This window comes from Oncorhynchus clarkii, chromosome 6, assembly GCF_045791955.1.
Source record: "Oncorhynchus clarkii lewisi isolate Uvic-CL-2024 chromosome 6, UVic_Ocla_1.0, whole genome shotgun sequence".
Taxonomy (NCBI): domain Eukaryota; kingdom Metazoa; phylum Chordata; class Actinopteri; order Salmoniformes; family Salmonidae; genus Oncorhynchus; species Oncorhynchus clarkii.
Window position 1 is genome coordinate 31,926,754 of NC_092152.1, and position 22,941 is coordinate 31,949,694.

Here is a 22,941-nt window from a genome sequence, read left to right on the forward strand (position 1 = left end):
ACCACTGCGCCACTCAGGAGGCCCCACATGCACCTTTTTTCAATATTAAATTGAATGTTATTGAGAAAATAAAGGTTTCATAATGTATTTTTTTGCTAATGTCCTTTCTGAATTTCAAAGTAATCTGAGAAGAAATCATCTAGTTTTTCAAAAGTATCTGTATTTTCAGTTTACATGTAATCAATTACACCCCAACCCTGTTTGTGGTTGACTCGTAAGAATATGGGGCTACTTTGATTTGCAAACTATGCCAAGGTAAATGTGTCCTTTGCCAAGACCTTTCCACTTTTCTCTCTGTCTTTTCAGCCTGTGAATGCCAGTGCAGCAAACTGGTACAACAGGGCAAATTAACTGGGGGGGGGGGTGTTTAGGACTTCGGTCAAATGCTAAACAAGGAGCTAAACTAATGAAATCCTAACACATTCAATGTGTTGCTCACATGCAAAATAATTAATTAATTGCATTCTTACTGATTTTTAAAATATTGAATGAATTTAAACACTTGAGTATGCTTCCTTTGTGCCAAGGTGTATTTTGGTTTGAGCAATGGTAAATACATGTTACCTATTCTTCATAGATACACATTTATATTTGTATAGTTTAAGATGAAGCAAAGCAAAAGTGCTGTAGGAAATGAATAATAGTAACTGTTTCGGCCTTGAATCAAACTCATTTAAAACCATCTGAACGTTTAACGTTTAGGATTTTCATCAGACCATGAAACATTGTGTATATTGCTGACAAGGCCGGCCTGTAGTTTCCTCATGTGGACTGCCTTGTCTCAGTTTGAGTCAACTCAACTGTAAATGTTACTGCTCTGTCTCTATCATGTCAAATAAGAGAGCAATAGCACAACGGACAAGAAACTGACCAGTACCTTATGTTGCTTTGACTTTTCTTTTGAGTTGGAGCCATGACAATGATGGTTGACAGTTTTAGTTTTATACATGTTTATTACTTGATAACAATCTCATTAATATACGCCTATATCAGCCATGCTTAATTTAAAGTTTACAATTGAATACAAATGTAGAACAATTCACATTTTTGTTCAAGATTGATTGCTTTTTCTCTATAGACATGGAATGCATAATAAGTTAAGGGCTTCATGTGACAGGTGGTTTCAGGTCGATACTGGGTTTCTTCAGCCTCCCCTTAGACGGAGCGTCAGATAGATGGTGCTTTGATTTCTGATGTTGTAGTTCTCCAGCCTCTGGCCATCCTCGAGCTGCCTACCCTCATGAATCAGCCTCTGTTGGTTGGCAGGGACTGCCTCCTTGTTTTGTACCTTGGCTTTGAACTGGGTTACAGTCTCACCAGGCACCACGTCATATGTGTGTGTCTGGCCCTTTTCGTTTTTCAGGAACACCTGGATAGGAGCGGGCTCCGTAATCAGCACCATCACTTTAGATCCTGAATGCAGGCCATAGTCGCTCAAAGTTTTTGAATCATCGCTGAGACTGATGTTGTTCCCATTGACGCCTAACAGCCTCTGCTTTGTTGTGGCCACTTCAAAGTGTTGTTGAATCAAACTCTTGAGAGACCCCACGGTGGTGTGTGGCGGAACTGTCAGGGGAAGTGAGTTCCCGTTCAAAAGCGTTATAGTGAGTTCCATGATAGATATCTGAAAGAGGATTTCATGTATTATTTATTTGGCATTACATTAGCATAGCTCAATTAAATGTTTTGAATGAATTAGTTTAGTAACACTTTACTTAAAGCCTACAGGTGTAATGCTTTATAACTTGTTAAAAGCATGTATGATCCTTATAATAAGGCTAACAATATGTAATGTTTTGTCTCTATCCAACATTTCAGCTGACTCAAATGGCTGGTATATAATGACAATCATTATGAGATGATTGAAAGACATAAGGGAGTTGTACACACTCATGACAAGTTATATTGTACAATGCATTACAACTTTTATATTTACGTACAGGCTTTAACATTACCATTTATTCAGCCCATTGTAATAACTAACAAATTATAAGATAATTTGCTTGATATGCTGTTAAGCTTTTTTTCTCCAGTACATTTCTGTAAAATAGGTCTGTTGTAGCTTAATAATGGAAAATGACTTACATGTTCAGTAGATATTGTTGAGAAGTTGTTGTTGTGAAGTCTTGCAAGTTTGTTTTAAGAAATACTGTTAGTAAATTTGTATGCTGACAATTGAAACTTATCCGATGAAAGATGGTGATAGCTCTGTCAGTGTACATCTGAGCAGTCTATGTATATAACATCTGATCTGCCCCGCCCCTCAAATTGAGATTCGTTTTTCCCTCTCTGCCGCGCAGCTTTCGGTTTCTGTTATAAAATAATGGTGTAGTCTGCTGCTGTTTGCAGAAAGTTGAGTGCAATAAATTGTTTATTTGATATTGCCCAATGGCAACTTGCCCCCATTCAAAGTATGCCCAATATTGATTTAATTTAATCAAACATTCGGACCGCGAGGGGTTCCAATCCTGCCCGCCGGTGACTAAAAATTAAACTGCAGTTTCTTGACTGTCTGTCCAGCTCTCTAATAATCACCAGAGAGCCGGGGAGCATCGACAATTCATAATTTTGAGGCAAGGAAATATATATTTGTTTGATGTCAGTGCCGCTCTCCAGACGTCGTTGAACACCGAATGCGGTCTTCGGGGTAAAATGAGTTTGACACCCCTGCTCTAGACCATTCCATATAATTAATTTTTCTAAATCGGGGTAGGCAACTATATAGATTCAGCCGCCTGCCGAATTTTGTCGGAGGGGATGATCCAGATGTCAGATCATAATTATAATAATTTGTACACTACAAATTGACCACAACTAAGCCAAAAATTAGATTGTATTTACAAATAAAATAATTTCATACTTTGATTACATTGAAACAAGATCACATCTAGTTTTCTATTCGTGGGAGTATTTGGTGAACAGATTTCTGCATAATTCCTGATGATTGTAGTCTTATTTTGATCTAAAACTTTGGGGAGCCCAAAACAATTATAGTGGCCCGGTTTGGCCCGCAGTCCGCCTTTTGCCGAACCCTTTTCTAGATCATTCCCTACCATTGAACCAGGTTCTAGATCATTCCCTATCATTCTAGAGCATTCCCTATTTTTCAACACAGATATGTCAAACACCAGAAAGGAAAGAGAAACCTAATGTCATTATCAATGAAACCCAACCTCATTGGGAAAACCCAGGCCCAGATGATACAGACAATGATGAGGAACTGTGATACGTCAGACATATATACCTTTGTGAGTGCAGAGGGAATTTTAACAGCAATACAAATAAAAGATTATACCCTGCCTCATCCTCCCCAAAATGATGTCAACACATGTTTATATTGTCAGTAGTTGAATCATGTCATTCAGACTACACATCTTAGTCAGACTGTACCCAACGTTATTCACCCGTATGTTCTCTAGTACAAACAGTAACCAGTGGATGTACAGTAACTTCTATATTCTCCAGTAACTTATGTTCTCCTCTTTCATTTCTGCCTCTATGGATAATTACAGGGGTCAATGACCTCTGTGCATTTGACTGATGTGATTCTAATGAGTCAGAACTGATGTCTGCCATGTCAGCTGAGGTCAGTGGTGTTAAAAGCAGTTCAATCAGGTGTAGACTTCTGAGAAGTATAGGTGTTTAATGTTTGTTGTTGTTTCCTGTGCCAACCCATGAAGCTTAGCCTATTCTCTCACTAAGTATGTGAGGACACCTTCCACCGCTGATGTCCTGTTAGTAAAATACAAAATCATTTTACATTACAGATGTGCCTTGAGGCAGAATTCTTGGTCATTCTAATTTATGTCAATGAGAGCAGAGAACGCTTGGGTGTTTATATTTTTAGCCATATGACTTAGCAGCCATTACAGTCATGGCGTAAGATGCTCCAATTTATCTAAGAAGGCAGATTGGGAAGGTATACCAAAGAAAATGTATTGCATACTTACACTACAACAGTGATTCTCAACTAGGGAGCCTCAGGGGGTCTCAGAAACTTTTCAAGGGGCCTGGGGTGGACAACAATTTTCAGGCGGACGCTGTTTGCATGACAGGCCTCAAGAAACAAAAACAAAAAACAAACAAACCAAAATATCTCAGGTTTTAGTTTGGTACTGTTTCAAATACAAAACATGACATGCAGCAGGTAGATGATGGGGGCAGTGTTTTGGAAACGGATGTAACCTTTGAGACTGACGAGAGCTGTGGCCTGCTTTTCTTTCCGGAGCAGAGAGCAGCTGAAAGCAGTGATAACAGGGGTAGTGTTGAGGTGGATCGACTGAAGTTGAGGATCCCTGGTGTCTGTGATGCACGCCGTTTGGTAAGACGCAGACCAGGAGGGGAGTGCGAGACTGAGGAAGCCAGCTGCACCTATGTGTCGGAGGAAACACAGTTCAACTGATGACTGAAGTCAGCCTGCAGGCGCCAGGCCCACCACAATGAGTCGATAGAGCGCGATGAGCCAAGCAAAGCCCCCTCGGCCAAACCCTCCCCTAACCCGGATGACGCTGGGCCGATTGTGCGCCGCCCATGGTACTCACGGTCACATCCGGCATTGACACAGCCTGGGTTCGATCCCAGGCTGTAGTGACGCCGCAACACTGCAATGCAGTGCCTTAGACCACTGCGCCACTCAGGAGGCCCCACATGCAACTTCTTTCAATATTAAATTGAATGTTATTGAGAAAATAAAGGTTTCATAATGTATTTTTTTGCTAATGTCCTTTCTGAATTTCAAAGTAATCTGAGAAGAAATCATCTAGTTTTTCAAAAGTATCTGTATTTTCAGTTTACATGTAATCAATTACACCCCAACCCTGTTTGTGGTTGACTCGTAAGAATATGGGGCTACTTTGATTTGCAAACTATGCCAAGGTAAATGTGTCCTTTGCCAAGACCTTTCCACTTTTCTCTCTGTCTTTTCAGCCAATCAGCCTCTGCTCTGAGAACCCCCCTTGTCTTTCCTGACAACAGTTGCTTTTATCATAGTTACATTGTTTGAATTCACTTAAAGAAAACTTTCTTCAACTCTGACCATCACCATGACAACAAATAAACTGTCTACGTGTTTTTCAGTGGCATTCTCTTGGCCTTGGGAAGTCTTCTATCAACACAACATGGCAGCAGCACAATATGTTAGTAGCACAAAAGATGGGACAAACATTATTGGGCACAGACAGCTATTGTCATGCCTGTACATGCATTTGAATCCATTCTAATGCTGTTTTAGGGTAAGAGGGGGGCAGACTCCAGAGAAAGGTGAATAGTAGTTATTGGCCTGCCTTGAAGATGAACTGGAAAGTGTGGACCCCCTTCCAGTTCATCAACATCAACTATGTGCCTGTACAGGTGAGCAGTTCTCATTGGCTTTTCTTTTAAGGATGCATACATTTAGAATATACCGTGGTGCTCTGTTGCCAATCTGTGTTTTTGTGTTTTCAGTTTCGAGTGCTGTTTACCAAATTGGTGGCATTATTTTGGAATGCTTAGCTTGCATCTGTGAGGAAGTGAAGCCTCCCAAGATCTTCTCCCAAATGACTGAATGAAGAGGGCACCTGTGTGTGTGCCTCAGGAGTTACATAATGTTACAAGGGCTGGCCTGTGAATGCCAGTGCAGCAAGCTGGTACAACCAGGCAAATTGACTGGGGGGGGGGGGTGTTTAGGACTTTGGTCAAATGCTACACAAGGTGCAAAACTAACGAAATCCTAACACATTCAATGTGTTGCTCACATGCAAAATAACCTATAACTGAAATAATACGTCTTAATTGTATTCTAACTGATATTTAAAATATTTTATTAATTGAAACACTTGAGTATGCTTCCTTTGTGCCAAGGTGTATTTTGGTTTGAGCAATGGTAAATACATGTTACCTATTCTTCATAGATACACATTTATATTTGTATAGTTTAAGATGAAGCAAAGCAAAAGTGCTGTAGGAAATGAATAATAGTAACTGTTACGGCCTTGAATCAAACTCATTTAAAACCATCTGAACGTTTAACGTTTAGGATTTTCATCAGACCATGAAACATTGTGTATGTTGCTGACAAGGCCGGCCTGTAGTTTCCTCATGTGGACTGCCTTGTCTCAGTTTGAGTAAACTCAACTGTAAATGTTACTGCTCTGTCTCTATCATGTCAAATAAGAGAGCAATAGCACAACGGACAAGAAACTGACCAGTACCTTATGTTGCTTTGTCTTTTCTTTTGAGTTGGAGCCATGAAAATGATGGTTGACAGTTTTAGTTTTATACATGTTTATTACTTGATAACAATCTCATTAATATACGCCTATATCAGCCATGCTTAATTTAAAGTTTACAATTGAATACAAATGTAGAACAATTCACATTTTTGTTCAAGATTGATTGCTTTTTCTCTATAGACATGGAATGCATAATAAGTTAAGGGCTTCATGTGACAGGTGGTTTCAGGTCGATACTGGGTTTCTTCAGCCTCCCCTTAGACGGAGCGTCAGATAGATGGTGCTTTGATTTCTGATGTTGTAGTTCTCCAGCCTCTGGCCATCCTCGAGCTGCCTACCCTCATGAATCAGCCTCTGTTGGTTGGCAGGGACTGCCTCCTTGTTTTGTACCTTGGCTTTGAACTGGGTTACAGTCTCACCAGGCACCACATCATATGTGTGTGTCTGGCCCTTTTCGTTTTTCAGGAACACCTGGATAGGAGCGGGCTCCGTAATCAGCACCATCACTTTAGATCCTGAATGCAGGCCATAGTCGCTCAAAGTTTTTGAATCATCGCTGAGACTGATGTTGTTCCCATTGACACCTAACAGCCTCTGCTTTGTTGTGGCCACTTCAAAGTGTTGTTGAATCAAACTCTTGAGAGACCCCACGGTGGTGTGTGGCGGAACTGTCAGGGGAAGTGAGTTCCCGTTCAAAAGCGTTATAGTGAGTTCCATGATAGATATCTGAAAGAGGAATTCATGTATTATTTATTTGGCCTTACATTAGCGTAGCTCAATTGAATGTTTTGAATGAATTAGTTTAGTAACACTTTACTTAAAGCCTACAGGTGTAATGCTTTATAACTTGTTAAAAGCATGTATGATCCTTATAATAAGGCTAACAATATGTCATGTTTTGTCTCTATCCAACATTTCAGCTGACTCAAATGGCTGGTATATAATGACAATCATTATGACATGATTGAAAGACATAAGGGAGTCAGTCGTACACACTCATGACAAGTTATACTGTACAATGCATTACAACTTTTATATTTACCTACAGGCTTTAACATTACCATTTATTCAGCCCATTGTAATAACTAACAAATTCTAAGATAATTTGCTTGATATGCTGTTAAGCTTTTTTTCTCCAGTACATTTCTGTAAAATAGGCCTGTTGTAGCTTAATAATGGAAAATGACTTACATGTTCAGTAGATATTGTTGAGATGTTGTTGTTGTGAAGTCTTGCAAGTTTGTTTTAAGAAATACTGTTAGTAAATCCGTATGCTGACAATTGAAACTTATCCGATGAAAGATAGTGATAGTTCTGTCAGTGTACATCTGAGCAGTCTATGTATATAACATCTGATCTGCCCCGCCCCTCAAATTGAGATTCGTTTTTCCCGCCTCTGCCGCGCAGCTTTCGGTTTCTATTATAAAATAATGGTGTAGTCTGCTGCTGTTTGCAGAAAGTTGAGTGCAATACATTGTTTATTTGATATTGCCCAATGGCAACTTGCCCCCATTCAAAGTATGCCCAATATTGATTTAATTGATGCATATCACACTGAAATTCACAAAGATCACTCTAGCTCAGGGGTGTCAAACATTCGGACCGCGAGGGGTTCTAATCCTGCCCGCCGGTGACTAAAAATTAAACTGCAGTTTCTTGACTGTCTGTCCAGCTCTCTAATATTCACTAGAGAGCCGGGGAGCATCGACAATTCATAATTTTGAGGCAAGGAAATATATTTTTTTGATGTCAGCCGGCCTTCGGGGTAAAATGAGTTTGACACCCCTGTTCTAGACCATTCCATATAATTCATTTTTCTAAATCGGGGTAGGCAACTATATAGATTCAGCCTCCGGACGATTTTTGTCGGAGGGGATGATCCAGATGTCAGATCATAATTATAATAATTTGTACACTACAAATTGACCACAACTAAGCCAAAAATTAGATTGTATTTATAAATAAAAATAATTTCATACTTTGATTACATTGAAACACGATCACATCTAGTTTTCTATTCGTGGGAGTATTTGGTGAACAGATTTTTGCATATTTCCTGATGATTGTTGTCTTATTTTGACCTAAAACTTTGGGGAGCCCAAAACAATTATAGTGGCCCGGTTTGGCCCGCAGTCCGCCTTTTGCCGAACCCTGTTCTAGATCATTCCCTACCATTGAACCGGGTTCTAGATCATTCCCTATCATTCTATATAATTCCCTATTTTTCAACACAGATATGTCAAACACCAGAAAGGAAAGAGAAACCTAATGTCATTATCAATGAAACCCAACCTCATTGGGAAAACCCAGGCCCAGATGATACAGACAATGATGAGGAACTGTGATACGTCAGACATATATACCTTTGTGAGTGCAGAGGGAATTTTAACAGCAATACAAATAAAAGATTATACCCTGCCTCATCCTCCCCAAAATGATGTCAACACATGTTTATATTGTCAGTAGTTGAATCATGTCTTTCCGATTACACATCTTAGTCAGACTGTACCCAAAGTTATTCGCCAGATGTTCTCTAGTACAAACAGTAACCAGTGAATGTACAGTTACTTCTATATTCTCCAGTAACTTATGTTCTCCTCTTTCATTTCTGCCTCTATGGATAATTACAGGGGTCAATGACCTCTGTGCATTTGACTGATGTAATTCTAATGAGTCAAAACTGATGTCTGCCATGTCAGCTGAGGGAAGTGGTGTTAAAAGCAGTTCAATCAGGTGTAGACTTCTGAGAAGTATAGGTGTTTAGAGTTTGTTGTTGTTTCCTGTGCCAACCCATGAAGCTTAGCCTATTCTCTCACTAAGTATGTGAGGACACCTTTCACCGCTGATGTCCTGTTAGTAAAATACAAAGTCATTTTACATTACAGATGTGCCTTGAGGCAGAATTATTGGTCATTCTAATTTATGTCATAAGCAATGAGAGCAGAGAATGCTTGGGTGTTCATATTTTTAGCCATATGACTTAGCAGCAATTACAGTCATGGCGTAAGACGATCCAATTTAACTAAGATGTCAGATTGGGAAGGTATACCAAAGAAAATGTATTGCATACTTACACTACAACAGTGATTCTCAACTAGGGAGCCTCAGGGGGTCTCAGAGACATTTCAAGGGGCCTGGGGGGGGACAACAATTTTCAGGCGGACTCTATTTGCATGACAGGCCTCAAGAAACAAAAACTAAAAACAAACAAACCAAAATATCTCAGGTTTTAGTTTGGTACTGTTTCAAATACAAAACATGACATGCAGCCGGTAGATAATGGAGGCAGTGTTTTGGAAACGGATGTAACCTTTGAGACTGACGACTGAAAGAAGGCAAGATGGCAAATGACTAGGTGATGTGAGGCACAAAAAAAAGGGTGCAAGGTTCAAACCCAAACCGACATCTGCGAAATACAAGCAGAGTACTTTCTCCTTTGAGTCAAGTACAGGAGAGATAATGCCATGTTCCGCTCCTGAAAACCCTGAACAGTCGACAGAGAGTGAACTCTCTCAAATTGAACCTAACAGAAGTGAAGAGGAAAAGCCTGCGCCAACAGGTGAGGTGAAGGCTACCAAGCCTCACACCAATGATCAGAAAATTGCCTGAGATGACTCTGCCCTTTAGGAGTATGATTCATGGACAAAGTGGATCCATGCCTTTTGGCATCAAAAAAGTTTGTGGAATCAGGCTGGGTAAAGAAGGAGTTGGGTTCTGTCAATTTGGTCAAAGCATCCAGAAGTGGACTCACGTTTCCCGACTCAGAACGAAAGCTGTGGCCTGCTTTTCTCTCTGGAGCAGAGCGCAGTTGAAAGGAGTGATAACAGGGGTAGTGTTGAGGTGGATTGACTGAAGTTGAGGATCCCTGGTGTATGTGATGCACGCCGTTTGGTGAGACGCAGACCCGGTGGGGAGCGCCAGACTGAGGAGACCCTGTCTGTTCTTCTGAGTTTTGATGTAGTTTTTGCCAGATAAAGTCATGCTAGGGTATATCAGTTATCCTGTGAGAGCTTTTGTTTCACGAACCCACTATTGTGTTTCAGGTGCCAAGTTTATGGTCATGTTGCAGCAGTATGAATGAGGGAGATTCTGAGGTGTGAATTGTGCAGGAGAGCATAGTTCAAAGGAGAGTGTGGTTTTGGTGTTCAAAGCGCAGTGTTTACATTTTTAGGGCGGCCATATTGCTGGGGATCAGAAATGTCCTGTGCGAGTGAGACAGGTTGAAGTTTCCAGGGTGAGAGCAGTGCAGAAAGTGTCATGCTTGCTGAGGTAGTGAGGAAAGTAACGGATGGTGGGGAAAGGGTGAGGGTCCCTGAGAGGGTCCCTGTGAGTAGTAGGCCAGTACAGAGTGACCCGAACAGTTTGTGCATTGGTAAGGTTGGGTTCTTAGCGTTTATTGCTATGGTCATTTTCTTTTTTCATCCACTTCCCTTTTTCGTGAACAAATGTGCAATGCATTTTCCGAACTGTGAAAGGCACCAAAAATCAACCATTGCGTCTCGTCTGCCGGAAAACCACACGAAGAAGAAAACATGCAGACAAAAAACAGTGCAATTTGTGTGCTGGGGCACCACCTGCTGGATATGGTAGGTGGTTTTTGACGGAACCGGAAGTCAGTGGATGGAACTGGCTAGCCTAACTAGCTAAAAGAAGCGCAGAGATCCTCCGACAAAGGTTTGAGGGTACCGATCTCTGGAGATAAGCGAGAAATAACATTATACGAGCTTTATAAAATAATCACAGCAACCACGGGGGTTGCAGGTCTGGTCAGCAACACAGCAAGGTAGGTGAACTATCGTGTACTCTTCTGCAAACCCAAAACATGGCACACGAGTCAGCTAGGCTAACTTGTTAGCTAGCTAGATGCTAACTTGCAACTGAAGCTAACGTTACATTAGCTACTAGCCATTTGTTGTCGACAACTTGCTGGCTAGGTAATGAATGAATGGGCTAATCTGGGTTTTACATGTGAGTACAGATTGGGAATCCAGACAGGTAACTACCACGAGGCGATATGAAACGTGTTATGTTTGAAATATTGAAACTAGTTAGCTAACCACTGTATCCCGCCCCCAGCCATGTTACCATTTTTTAAATGAAACATCACATGAATAACTAGGCTAGTTTTAGCGTAGCAAGCTACCTGAGCCGAGAAGGGTGTAATTTCGTCCCGCAATTCAGGGCGTTCCTGGATATGCAGGAACCCCTCTTTATACTTCTATTGGTCCATTTTTAAAAATGGGCATCATACGGGGGCGCTCCAATACACTAGGTGGCGGTAGCCCATTCACATACACTACCTTTAGCGCCTATATATTGGTGATCGTATCTTCTGGCTGGGGAGTTTCGTTAAGAGCTCCCCGCTTTCTGTAAACGTTACCAAACATCTCTTACTGTACGGTTTGGGAACATAAGGAACTTATCTGTCATATTATCGAGAAATCATAACAAATGTTTAATTACTATAGGTTTTTATATGGTTAGGGTATCCCACACAGCCATATTTCCATGTTTACAGCGCTTATTTATGGAAGACGGGTGCTAGTTCTGTGTCTCGGAACACCGGTGTGTAAATGGAAGACAGACGCCACAAACGTGTTGTGACTGAAAAATACTGTCTGCTGCAACTGTGTTAAAACTGGTTAAAACAGTAAGTGTATCTTTAGCTTTTGATACATTTTTGATGTGATATGAAAGCAGATATTTGTTTTTAGAACCGTACTGCAATTGAAAATGTATCCACGTTTAGCTGGAGTATTTGGCTGACAGGCCCATTATCCTTTAAAAACAGACCGCGTTAGGCTTCTTTAGTCTATTATTGGTAGAGGACACTGGTAGGCAGTGTCCTTCACCTCCGCCTGTTGGGCAATGCTTTCCCGCACTTCCACGGGGGGCCGGGGCGAAACCGCTAGCTAGCTAGGTCACAAATAGACAACCAGAATGTCAAGTGTCGCACAAGTTTGAAGATTGCGTGCTCGAGGGAGTGGGAAGCCTGTTAAAGCCGGAACCGATGGGATGCTAGTGGGGGGCGTTCCTGCAGATGAATGAATGCCCACATACAGGAACTCCTCGAATTGCGGGCCGCAATGAGACACTATTGTCCGGCTAGGATTTCGTCTCAACAGGGCCCGGTTTTCTGATAGCGATGGAATTTAGGCGTAATGTTGCGTCATTCCTACAGCAGCCGAAAATGTAACAACCGTTTCCCAAGCACCACGCTGATTTACCTAGTTAGCGTGGTAAAAAAATTAGAGAATGGTCGCCTAGTGCGTAGTTAGAACATAGGATCGATAGGATCGAAAGAAGGTGAGCGCTGCTCTCAGATCAGCTTTCTCCATTCAAATAATTCCTAAACATAATAGTTATTTCTCAATACTGACGACGGATCCGCTTCTAGAGACATTACCACATACGGCTGCAAATATTAAGGCGGCTTATTCTAACGCTTACTCAATAAAAATGACAAATCACCGATTTGGTGGCACATTGCATACGTTAGGCTACACATAATTAAAGATATTGTGACAAATTAGACAACAGCCTACATGTAACAAAATAAAACTCAATTGATTTAACATGAAGTGCGTTTCAATATGATTGAAAAAAACCTATAGCCTACTGTTTATTTTAAAGCAGTCATGCTTCAAATGAACCGATGTTTTTATACTTCGCTTGTTTGTATCAATTGCAACGACATTGGCAACTTCGTAATTGTTGTAAACTTCTGTTCTATCAGCGGTCACAGAGAGACGGGTAAACCATGTGATTTTATGTTTACGCGGAAGCACTTAACACACTTAACATGTACAGTGGGGCAAAAACAAGTATTTAGTCAGCCACCAATTGTGCAAGTTCTCCCACTTAAAAAGAGGCCTGTAATTTTCATCATAGGTACACTTCAACTATGACAGACAAAATGAGAGAAAAAAATCCAGAATATCACATTGTAGGATTTTTTAATGTATTTATTTGCAAATGATGGTGGAAAATAAGTATTTGGTCAATAACAAAAGTTTATCTGAATACTTTGTTATATACCCTTTGTTGGCAATGACCTGAGGTCAAACGTTTTCACACACTGTTGCTGGTATTTTGGCCCATTCCTCCATGCAGATCTCCTCTAGAGCAGTGATGTTTTGGGGCTGTTTCTGGGCAACACACTTTCACAAACTCCCTCCAAAGGTATCTATGGGGTTGAGATCTGGAGACTGGCTAGGCCACTCCAGGACCTTGAAATGCTTCTTACGAAGCCACTCCTTCGTTGCCCGGGTGGTGTGTTTGGGATCATTGTCATGCTGAAAGACCCAGCCTCGTTTCGTCTTCGATGCCCTTGCTGATGGAAGGAGGTTTTCACTCAATCTCACGATACATGGCCCCATTCATTCTTTCCTTTACACGGATCAGTCGTCCTGGTCCCTTTGCAGAAAAACAGCCCCAAAGCATGATGTTTCCACCCCCATGCTTCACAGTAGGTATGGTGTTCTTTGGATGCAACTCAGCATTCTTTGTCCTCCAAACACGACAAGTTGAGTTTTTACCAAAAAGTTATATTTTGGTTTCATCTGACCATATGACATTCTCCCAATCTTCTCCTGGATCAACCAAATGCTCTCTAGCAAACTTCAGACGGGCCTGGACATGTACTGGCTTAAGCAGGGGGACACGTCTGGCACTGCAGGATTTGAGTCCCTGGCGGCGTAGTGTGTTACTGATGGTAGGCTTTGTTACTTTGGTCCCAGCTCTCTGCAGGTCATTCACTAGGTCCTCCCGTGTGGTTCTGGGATTTTTGCTCGCCGTTCTTGTGATATATTTGACCCCACGGGGTGAGATCTTGCGTGGAGCCCCAGATCGAGGGAGATTATCAGTGGTCTTGTATGTCTTCCATTTCCTAATAATTGCTCCCACAGTTGATTTCTTCAAACCAAGCTGCTTACCTATTGCAGATTCAGTCTTCCCAGCCTGGTGCAGGTATACCATTTTGTTTCTGGTGTCATTTGACAGCTCTTTGGTCTTGGCCATAGCGGAGTTTGGAGTGTGACTATTTGAGGTTGTGGACAGGTGTCTTTTATACTGATAAGTTCAAACGGGTGCCATTAATACAGGTAACAAGTGGAGGACAGAGGAGCCTCTTAAAGAAGTTGTTACAGGTCTGTGAGAGCCAGAAATCTTGCTTATTTGTAAGTGACCAAATACTTATTTTCCACCATAATTTGCAAATAAATTCTTAAAAAATCCCACAATGTGTTTTTCTGGATTGTTTTTCTAATTTTGTCTGTCATGGTTGAAGTGTACCTATGATGAAAATTAGTGGGAGAACTTGCACAATTGGTGGCTGACTAAATACTTTTTTGCCCCACTGTAGTTAGCGTTTCTACGAGTGGTCTGAGGCAGGCGTTAGATTACGGGTGTTTAAGTGCAAAGTTAATACCGATGGTTTTGTGGAAGCTTTGATATTTAATGATGCTCCTACGAAGGTTCTAACGATGAACTTCGTCATAAGATGCTTTTGGGAAACCGGGCCCTGGTGGTTGAACCATTGGGTGTGGGTTGGTGTTTGATTTAATAGCTAGCTCTGTATCTGAGTTGTGTATATGTTGCAGTCTTGATAACATGTACTTGTAGGGGGTTGTTTGTAATGGTAATCTATTTTTGGGCATTTATGAATGGCAGAAATTAGGGGTCAAAACATACATTTGAGTTCAGGGAGTGTTCAGTATTGATAAGGCTCTCTCTTTTTCCATCAGGATCAGTTCTGTTAACATCATGGCAGATGGCAGGATCTACGTGGGTAACCTTCCAGCTGATGTGCAAGAGAGGGACATTGAGGATATATTCTTCAAATATGGCAAAATCAGAGACATTGAGTTGAAGAACAACAGAGGCACTATTCCCTTTGCCTTTGTGCGCTTTGAAGATCCACGGTAAGATAAACGTCCATGTCCATGAATGGCATTCTTACTCGTTGACCAATAAGACCAGATTTACATTGACGTTTTAGTCATTTAGCAGATGCTCTTATCTAGAGCGACTTGAATTAGTGCATTCACCTTAAGATGGCTAGATGAGACAACCACATGTCATAGCAAGTACACTTTCCCTGAACTCGGTAGTAATGAAAAGATGGCAGCGTGCTGGATTGCCACCGTTTTGCGAACTCCGCACCGACTTTGTTATTCTGTGATTCTTTTGGCGTTTACTTTATTTTCACAAAATATTTTAGATGTTATCATGACATATAACATGCTGCCACTTATTGAACTGTATGAGGCTATAAACAATCAGGAAAACTTGCATCCAGCGTCTGCCTTTCTTGTCGCCGGCAATTTTAATTCCGCTTCATTAAGACACACGATTCCCAACTTTCATCAGCACGTCTCCTTCACAACTAGGGGCAATAAAGTCCTAGACCGTGGTTACTCTACCCATAAACAAGATACAAGGCCCTCCCTTGTCTGCCATTCGTTAAATCAGATCATGGCTCCTTACTCCTGCTTCCTGTTTACAAGCAGAAGCTCAAACAGGAAGTACCTGTGACTTGCTCCATTGTGAAATGGTCATTAGAAGCAGAGGTTATGCTATAGGACTGCTCTTTTATTCAATATGTTTTTAGCTTAAATATTGTGGGTTCTATCAAAGTAATTGTTTGCATAATTTACTGTTTTTTTCCCCCTAACCCTACCTAAACTAAAGGACAGCGATACTTAGGCTTCTAGTTCCAGTTTATATGTACTATATACATACATTTTACAGACACGGTACATTTGATAGGGCAGTCTGACTGAGCAGTGGTAGGCACCAGCAGGCTCGTAAGCATTTATTCAAACAGCACTTTAGTGCGTTTTGCCAGCAGCTCTTTGCAATGCTTCAAGCATTGCGCAGTTTGACTTCAAGCCTATCAACTCCCGAGATTAGGCTGGTGTAACCGATGTGAAATGGCTAGCTAGTTGGCGGGGTGCGCGCTAATAGCGTTTCAAGCGTCGCTCGCTCTGAGACTTGGTGTGGTTGTTCCCCTTGCTCTGCATGGGTAACGCTGCTTCAAGGGTGGCTGTTGTCGATGTGTTGCTGGTTCGAGCCCAGGTAGGAGCGAGGAGAGGGATGGAAGCTGTACTGTTACACTGGCAATACTAAAGTGTCTATAAAAACATCCAATAGTCAAAGGTTAATGAAATACAAATGGTATAGAGAGAGAGTCCCATAATTCCTATAATAACTACAACCTAAAACTTCTTACCTGGGAATATTGAAGATGCATGTTAAAAGGAACCACCAGCTTTCATATGTTCTGAGCAAGGAACTTAAACGTTAGCTTTCTTACATGGCACACATTGCACTTTTACTTTCTTCTCCAACACGTTTTTGCAAATTGAACATGTTTCATTATTTATTTGAGGCTAAATTGATTTTATTGATGTATTATATGAAGTTAAAGTAAGTGTTCATTCAGTATTGTTGTAATTGTCATTATTACAAATACATTTATTTTAAATCGGCTAATTAATCAGGTTTTTTTTTTTGGTTCTCCAATAATCGGTATCGGCGTTGAAAAATCATAATCGGTCGACCTCTAGTACCTATGTTATGTAGAATAAAGTCTGTTATAAATTCTTGGTTCGAAACAAGTTGTCATCCAGTAGGCTTTGATTACATTTCCAATATCCTCACTCTCGTGGATATTTTGTATGATTAATCTGTACACCAATTACGGTCTGACTGCATTCTCTCCCCATCAACACTTTTAAAACTTTTGGTGCCAGAGAAAATGACATAGTCAAGACGACCAACTTGATTGAGCCTCTCATGTATATCTCACTAGGTCAGGATATTTAAGCCTCCATATATTGACTAGTTCCAACATATCCATAATATTTGTGATTTCCTTAAGTGCACGAGGGTGATAATTTGTAGTGTGATTACCTTTTTATGGTCCATCGAGGTACCCGTATTTTAAGCCGTATTTTAATCTCCCACCATAATAACTGAGTCGTATTGCTTGGTAACTCAATAAATTGTTATATATTTTCAAAGAAGCCTGGATCATTATTTAGAACATATAGATTAATGAGCCATGTATGTTAATGGTTAATTAAAATAAATGTATTCGGCCCAAATCTATGGATTTCACATGACTGGGCAGGGGTGCAGCCATGGGTGCGAGGCCCAGCCAATTAGTTTCCCCTCCCATAAACGGGCTTTATTACAGAAATAAATACTCCTCCGTTTCATTAGATGTCCGGGTGTCTGGTCTCAGACGATCCTGCTGGTGAAGAAGCCGGATGTGGAGGTCCTGAGCTGGCGTGGCAGAGAAATTAACATTAAATTCTCTGGTAACAGCTCTGGTGGACATTCCTGCAGTCAGAATGCCAATTGCACACTCCCTCAAAACTTGACATATCTATGGCATTGCATATTTTAGAAACCTTTTACCTTCCCCAGCACAAGGTCCACCCGTGTAATGATCATGCTGAATCAGCTTCTTGATATGCCACACCTGTCAGGTGGATAGATTATCTTGGCAAAGGAGAAATGCTCTTTAACAGGGATGTGCACATAATTTGAGAGAAATTAGTTTTTTTGCACATATAGAACATTTCTGGGATCTTATTTCAGCTCATGACACATGGGACCAACACTTTACATGTTGCGTTTTATATTTTTGATCCATGTGTATATGTACATAAAATAGCAGTAAAACTAATTCAAGGGTTCTTTATTTGTACTGTTTTCTACATTGTAGAATAGCGAAGACGTTTAAAACTATGAAATAACACATGGAATCATGTAGTAACCAAAAAAGTGTTAAACAAATCAAAATGAGTTTCTTCAAAGTAGCCACCCTTTGCCTTGACAGTTTTGCACACTCTTGGCATTTTCTCAAACAGCTTCACCCGGAATGCTTTTTTTTTTACCACATATGTTGAGCTCTTGGTGGCTGCTTTTCCTTCACTCTGCGGTCCAAACCATCTCAATTGGGTTGAGGTCGGGTCATCTGATGCAGCACCCATTGCTCTCCTTGGTCAAAGAATCCATTTATTTGGATTCTAAATAAATCACTGACAGCGTCACCAGCAATCACTGACAGCGTCACCTTTTGCCTACTCTGCATGTCAAAGACTGGTTGGAGCCAAAAATCTCAAATTTGGACTTATCCAACCAAATTACACATTTCCAACGGTCTAATGTCCATTGCTTGTGTTTCTTGGCCCAAGCAAGTCTCTTCTTATTGGCGTTCTTTTAGTAGTGGTTTCTTTGCAGCAATTCAACCTTGAAGGCATGATTCATCAAGGCAAAGGGTGGCTACTTTGAAGAATCTCATATAAAAATATTTTGATTTGTTTAACACTTTTGGTTACTACATGATTCCATGTGTTATTTCATAGTTTTGATGTCTTCACTATTATACAATGTAGAAAATAGTACAAATAAATTAAAACTCTGGAATGAGTAGGTGTCAACTTTTGACTGGTACTGTATATCTTAATTAATTCCCAGTTGATGAATTGTGCGTAATAATAAGCTAAATCTGTGTTTTGTCAGTCAACAGATGCATACTCGCCCCATCCCTCCCCCACAAACACTTCTACCCCTCTCTCCCCTTCCACTCATAGATCGACCTATTGTTTCCACTTCACAATAACAGCACTTACAGTTGACCGGGGCTGCTCTAGCAGGGACTTAGCTGCCCTGTTCAACTGTAAGTGCTGTTATTGTGAAGTGGAAAAGTCTATCTAGTTTATGTAAGATACTTTTTGAAGAGGTAGGGTTTCAGACATTTTCGGAAGATGAGCAGGGACTCTGCTGTCCTGACGTTAGGGGGAAGCTCGTTCCACTAATGGGATGCTAAGATAGATAGATAAATAGACTGACTCACATATGCAATGTGTTAATCAAATTGACATGTCTTTATGTATCAGGGATGCCGAGGATGCAGTCTATGGGAGGAATGGTTATGGATTTGGAGACTGCAAGCTTCGCGTTGAGCACCCTCGCTCTGCCTCCTCTAAATTCAACGGTTCTATGGGTGGTAGTGGTCGAGGGAGTGGGGACGGAGGTCCCGGTGGTCCTAAAGGGAGGTTTGGGCCTCCTACTCGGAGATCAGAGTTCAGAGTTATTGTGACTGGTAAGTGGATAAGGTCTGTGCTTTTGTTTTTTTATTCAAAGCTCCTCTTCCTTCCATTTACAGCAGGTTAGATGTACCCTGGTATTGTTGAGCGTTGCCTAGAAAGGCCAAAGTTCTCAATGTTTTGGTCTCTGTTCCCACAGGCCTACCTCCGACTGGGAGCTGGCAAGACTTGAAAGATCACATGAGGGAGGCTGGAGATGTTTGTTTCACAGATGTTCAGCGGGATGGTGAAGGGGTGGTGGAGTTCCTGCGCAGAGAGGACATGGAGTATGCCATGCGGCGCCTGGACAGGACAGAGTTCAGATCACACCAGGTAACTAAACACTCAGATCCTCAGCTATACAGTGTTTAAGAATGCGTTTTCAGGACATTCTCTGACATGGACATCTTTCAGGGGGAGACTTCATCTATCCGAGTCCATGGAGAGATGGGGGGCAGCAGAGGACGCTCGCGGTCCCGTTCCAGATCCAGGGGACGGTACTCACCCGCTTATCAAGGTCGCGGCTCTCCACCCCCTCGTTATCAGTCGCCCCCTGCTCGTAGATTGTCTCGCCATAGCCCCCCTCCACGTCGCCCCTCTGCAGCACACCGTAGCCCATCAAGCCGCAGCCCACCCCCTCGTCACTACCGATAGTCTACCTACCGGAGGGCGCCAAGACTGGCGATTTACTTTATTTTGTGTTGCTTTTTAAGTATGTCATGTGCATTCCACTATGAGGACTGTCTCCAGAGGACTTTTTAAATGGTGTAGACAGAGCGGATGGGTAGATCTGCATTTGCCTCACATTCTCATTGATTCATTCTCAGACCTAGGATATGGCTGGTTAGGGATATTTGTGAAGGAGACTGCATACTAGAGGAATACAACATAATACAGCTCTTTAATGTAGTTTATTTTTTATTTTTATCATGTTTCTGTAAGAGCCTGTCTAGCCTGCCCTGCCTTGTAGATGGTTGCCTCGCAAGTGTTCTCAATTTTGTTCCTCTTTTTTAGTTTACGTGAGAATGAAATTATTTCTTTCTCCTGCCCCGTTCTCAAAATAATCTTTGTAAAAAAAAGTGGTATTTTTTTCAAATAAAGTGAGGACTCTTAGTATGTTTATTTGTTTTAGTTCCTGAATGCATGAATTGTACATTCATTGGCTGCCTCTTTAGTCCTTGATAATCATTTGCAGAGCACCCACAAAGTATGTACCATTGGGAGTTATGGTTCTGCTTTTTCAACATAATGACACTACATATTGTTCAGAGAATACAGTACACACACAGATCAACAACACTGGAGGATCTTTCTTTGATTTAGCTTCAGTTTGTCTGGTTTGAAGGTGCCTTAATACATGCCAAGCCCTGACCCTCTTGATGGTTGGTCAATCTTTATCATTTAGCCATGCATTTCTTTGCAGAGGTCTGTCAAATGAAATACAGTATCCAGTCATTAATTTAGCAAACGCTCTTATCCAGAGCTCCTTAGTGCATTCATCTTAAGATACATGGGTGGGAAAACCACAGTCAAATTTAGCTGTCAGCAAAGTCGGAGCACATACTTTGAATCAGAACTCGGAGTGCTTAAACATGGCAGATCTCTCCTCTCTCTTCGGGAGTGGAATGTTACCTGCAGAGAAAAGAGCCATTTAAGTTTCATGATATACAAAATGGGGTACTGCCGCCTTCAGAATGAACAATGATAGTAACTAATTCATGAGCTGATAAAACAGTAGCCAAGATACTCACCTGGCGGTGCCACAAAGTACTCCTCCACTGTGTTTTTGGAGAGCTGGAGCAGTTCCTCTGCACAGTCCCCCTCTGCCATGGCATCCTCCCTCAGATACAGTGCCCTACAGAACAGAGGGTTTTCAATCTGTGAGGCTAAACAAGTCACCTTAAGGTTAGGTAGGTAACTATTGGTTCCCTCTCCAAAAATTACCCAGTCTTTGTAGATCTGAAGCAATTGGATAGGGCAGTAAGCAAAATGTGATTGCTCCACCAAACCTTCCATTAAACACTTCCAATGGCTTACCACTACCCAATTCCTTCAAACACTGAAGTGCTAGGGGCTGCTTCAGGATCTGCCTGGCCCGAGTCTAACCTTTCCTCCAGAACTGAATCCATCGGGTCAACCCCATCTGTGTCAACAACATGGAGTTGATCTGCAAATCGGATGGCTTTCTCCAGACAGGCCAGCCCCTCCTGGTTGCGGAAATCCACCAGGGCTAGTCGCTCCAATTTGTCAACAAGGTCTACAGGAACTTGGCAAGGCTGTAAGAAAATGCTTATTAGATGTTAGAACTTATCAATGTCACTAACAGTTAGCCATTTGATCTGGCTTAATTTACAAGCTAATAAAAATCACTTCATTAACAAAGTACAGTATACTAACTGGGGGTAGCTGGCTCTCCAATACAGGCTCCCATGTTGCTACTCTGGGCACCTAGGATTGAAAAATTAACATGGGCAATACAACAAGAAACTGCAACCACAGTCCACATGTGTACGATATGCTGTACTGTACATTAGCTAGCTAGTTAGCCTACCTTAGAGTTGCTAATTCGGGTACTATATTGATGTACTAAAGTTATCAGATGAGTCCAACGAAAGCAGCTAAAGTTTTGCCTGGATTTTCGGTCCTGTGACGTTATGGAAACTCTTGTGACGCCTTGGTGGTAGCACGAAGGCCCTAGATTAAATGCTAGGGTCTGTAACCTTCGTGTATAATTCACTACGACATACATGTTATGCTGGCTAATGTAGCTAGTTTACAAATGCCTATGTAATTCCTATCACAATGAAATTGTGCGTCGCTAGCTAGTCAATTTAGTAAACTAAACAATGGCTAGGTAGATTTTATGAGCGTCTCCGTTGATTCCTGGAACTCAAAAATAATATCAGTCAACAGCTAGCTGGCTAGCTAGCAAAGTCTATCAATTACATACTACCGGCTTTTTCTCAAAACCCATTGGAGGAGAAAGTCAGAGGGACGGGATCTCTGGCTTTCTCGTCCAATGGGTTTTGAGAAGGAGGTGACGCGAGGAGTATTCAATTGAGATTCTCCCTAGAATTTTCTTTGTCAAGGATCTTCTCTGTTGACAGTAAAATTACTTTCATGGTTGACCTCAATCAAACAGACAAGATGCTTTCTACACGGACAAAATCAACACGACTATTTATGCAAATCAAACATTATGAAGTAAGGCCACATGTTTTTAAAATCACTTCCATTTTGTTTGATGATTCTATTACATTTCGAATAAAATATTTTATAAGACATTGAAATGCATTCTTTATAATTTGAAGTATTTCTTTCAAAACAACACTTTTTTATGCAAATAAAAGGTTGTAAAAGTAAGCCAGACCTTTTTAGAATAATTTGCATTTTGTTTAATGTTTGTATGACAATCCATGAAAAAGTTATTGCAAACAAGAGATTTAAATGCATTTTTTTAAATGATTTGATGTATTTCTATCAAATCAACACACATTTTTATGTAAATGAAAGGTTGTTTAAGTAGGCCAGGGGTGTCATTACACCAATTATATTGCAAACGATTCGTCTGTTGCAAAACATTTAGCAAAATAAACCATTTACTCCAAACGCTGTTGAGCTCCGTTTAGTTT

General features: G+C 41.1%; 4 protein-coding genes across 6 annotated transcripts; 1 reads left to right on the forward strand and 3 right to left on the reverse strand.

Annotated features, from left to right (window-relative positions):
- Nucleotides 1-989: 989 nt before the first annotated feature.
- LOC139410979 (polyubiquitin-like) lies at nucleotides 990-2,207 on the reverse strand. Its single transcript, XM_071156727.1, has 2 exons — nucleotides 2,086-2,207; nucleotides 990-1,624 (listed from the first exon to the last, which is right to left on the reverse strand). The coding sequence occupies exon 2, from the start codon at nucleotides 1,613-1,615 to the stop codon at nucleotides 1,145-1,147; it is 471 nt and encodes a 156-aa protein (XP_071012828.1). The 5' UTR covers nucleotides 1,616-1,624; nucleotides 2,086-2,207; the 3' UTR covers nucleotides 990-1,144.
- Nucleotides 2,208-6,300: 4,093 nt separating this feature from the next.
- On the reverse strand, nucleotides 6,301-7,513 carry LOC139410980 (polyubiquitin-like). The gene is made up of 2 exons (XM_071156728.1): nucleotides 7,401-7,513; nucleotides 6,301-6,935 (listed from the first exon to the last, which is right to left on the reverse strand). Exon 2 carries the CDS (start codon nucleotides 6,924-6,926, stop codon nucleotides 6,456-6,458), a length of 471 nt encoding a protein of 156 aa, XP_071012829.1. The 5' UTR covers nucleotides 6,927-6,935; nucleotides 7,401-7,513; the 3' UTR covers nucleotides 6,301-6,455.
- Nucleotides 7,514-10,788: 3,275 nt separating this feature from the next.
- LOC139410981 (serine/arginine-rich splicing factor 9-like) lies at nucleotides 10,789-20,422 on the forward strand. 2 transcript variants are annotated; one of them, XM_071156730.1, is made up of 6 exons: nucleotides 10,814-10,992; nucleotides 11,728-11,859; nucleotides 14,954-15,130; nucleotides 19,121-19,326; nucleotides 19,470-19,642; nucleotides 19,724-20,422. In XM_071156730.1, exons 3-6 carry the CDS (start codon nucleotides 14,973-14,975, stop codon nucleotides 19,961-19,963), a joined length of 777 nt encoding a protein of 258 aa, XP_071012831.1. In that variant the 5' UTR covers nucleotides 10,814-10,992; nucleotides 11,728-11,859; nucleotides 14,954-14,972; the 3' UTR covers nucleotides 19,964-20,422. The 2 variants fall into 2 exon arrangements, with proteins under 2 accessions (XP_071012830.1, XP_071012831.1); XM_071156729.1 differs by lacking the exon at nucleotides 11,728-11,859 and having other exon boundaries at nucleotides 10,789-10,992.
- Nucleotides 20,415-22,260, reverse strand: LOC139410982 (glutamyl-tRNA amidotransferase subunit C). Of its 2 annotated transcripts, XM_071156732.1 has the most exons (6): nucleotides 21,861-22,249; nucleotides 21,707-21,757; nucleotides 21,416-21,585; nucleotides 21,061-21,164; nucleotides 20,874-20,941; nucleotides 20,415-20,736 (listed from the first exon to the last, which is right to left on the reverse strand). In XM_071156732.1, exons 1-5 carry the CDS (start codon nucleotides 22,056-22,058, stop codon nucleotides 20,880-20,882), a joined length of 585 nt encoding a protein of 194 aa, XP_071012833.1. In that variant the 5' UTR covers nucleotides 22,059-22,249; the 3' UTR covers nucleotides 20,415-20,736; nucleotides 20,874-20,879. The 2 variants fall into 2 exon arrangements, with proteins under 2 accessions (XP_071012833.1, XP_071012832.1); XM_071156731.1 differs by having other exon boundaries at nucleotides 20,415-20,941; nucleotides 21,861-22,260.
- Nucleotides 22,261-22,941: the final 681 nt, after the last annotated feature.

Coding starts and splice junctions, on each gene's coding strand:
- LOC139410979 (XM_071156727.1), bottom strand. CDS start 1,615: ATGGAACTCACTATAACGCTTTTGAACGGGAACTCACTTCCCCTGACA.
- LOC139410980 (XM_071156728.1), bottom strand. CDS start 6,926: ATGGAACTCACTATAACGCTTTTGAACGGGAACTCACTTCCCCTGACA.
- LOC139410981 (XM_071156729.1), top strand. CDS start 14,973: ATGGCAGATGGCAGGATCTACGTGGGTAACCTTCCAGCTGATGTGCAA. Junction 19,327..19,469: donor GTTCAGAGTTATTGTGACTG/GTAAGTGGATAA, acceptor CTGTTCCCACAG/GCCTACCTCCGACTGGGAGC. Junction 19,643..19,723: donor CAGAGTTCAGATCACACCAG/GTAACTAAACAC, acceptor GACATCTTTCAG/GGGGAGACTTCATCTATCCG.
- LOC139410982 (XM_071156731.1), bottom strand. CDS start 22,058: ATGTATGTCGTAGTGAATTATACACGAAGGTTACAGACCCTAGCATTT. Junction 21,165..21,415: donor GATTCAGTTCTGGAGGAAAG/GTTAGACTCGGG, acceptor TCTGTTCTGTAG/GGCACTGTATCTGAGGGAGG. Junction 20,942..21,060: donor GTACTTTGTGGCACCGCCAG/GTGAGTATCTTG, acceptor TTTTCTCTGCAG/GTAACATTCCACTCCCGAAG.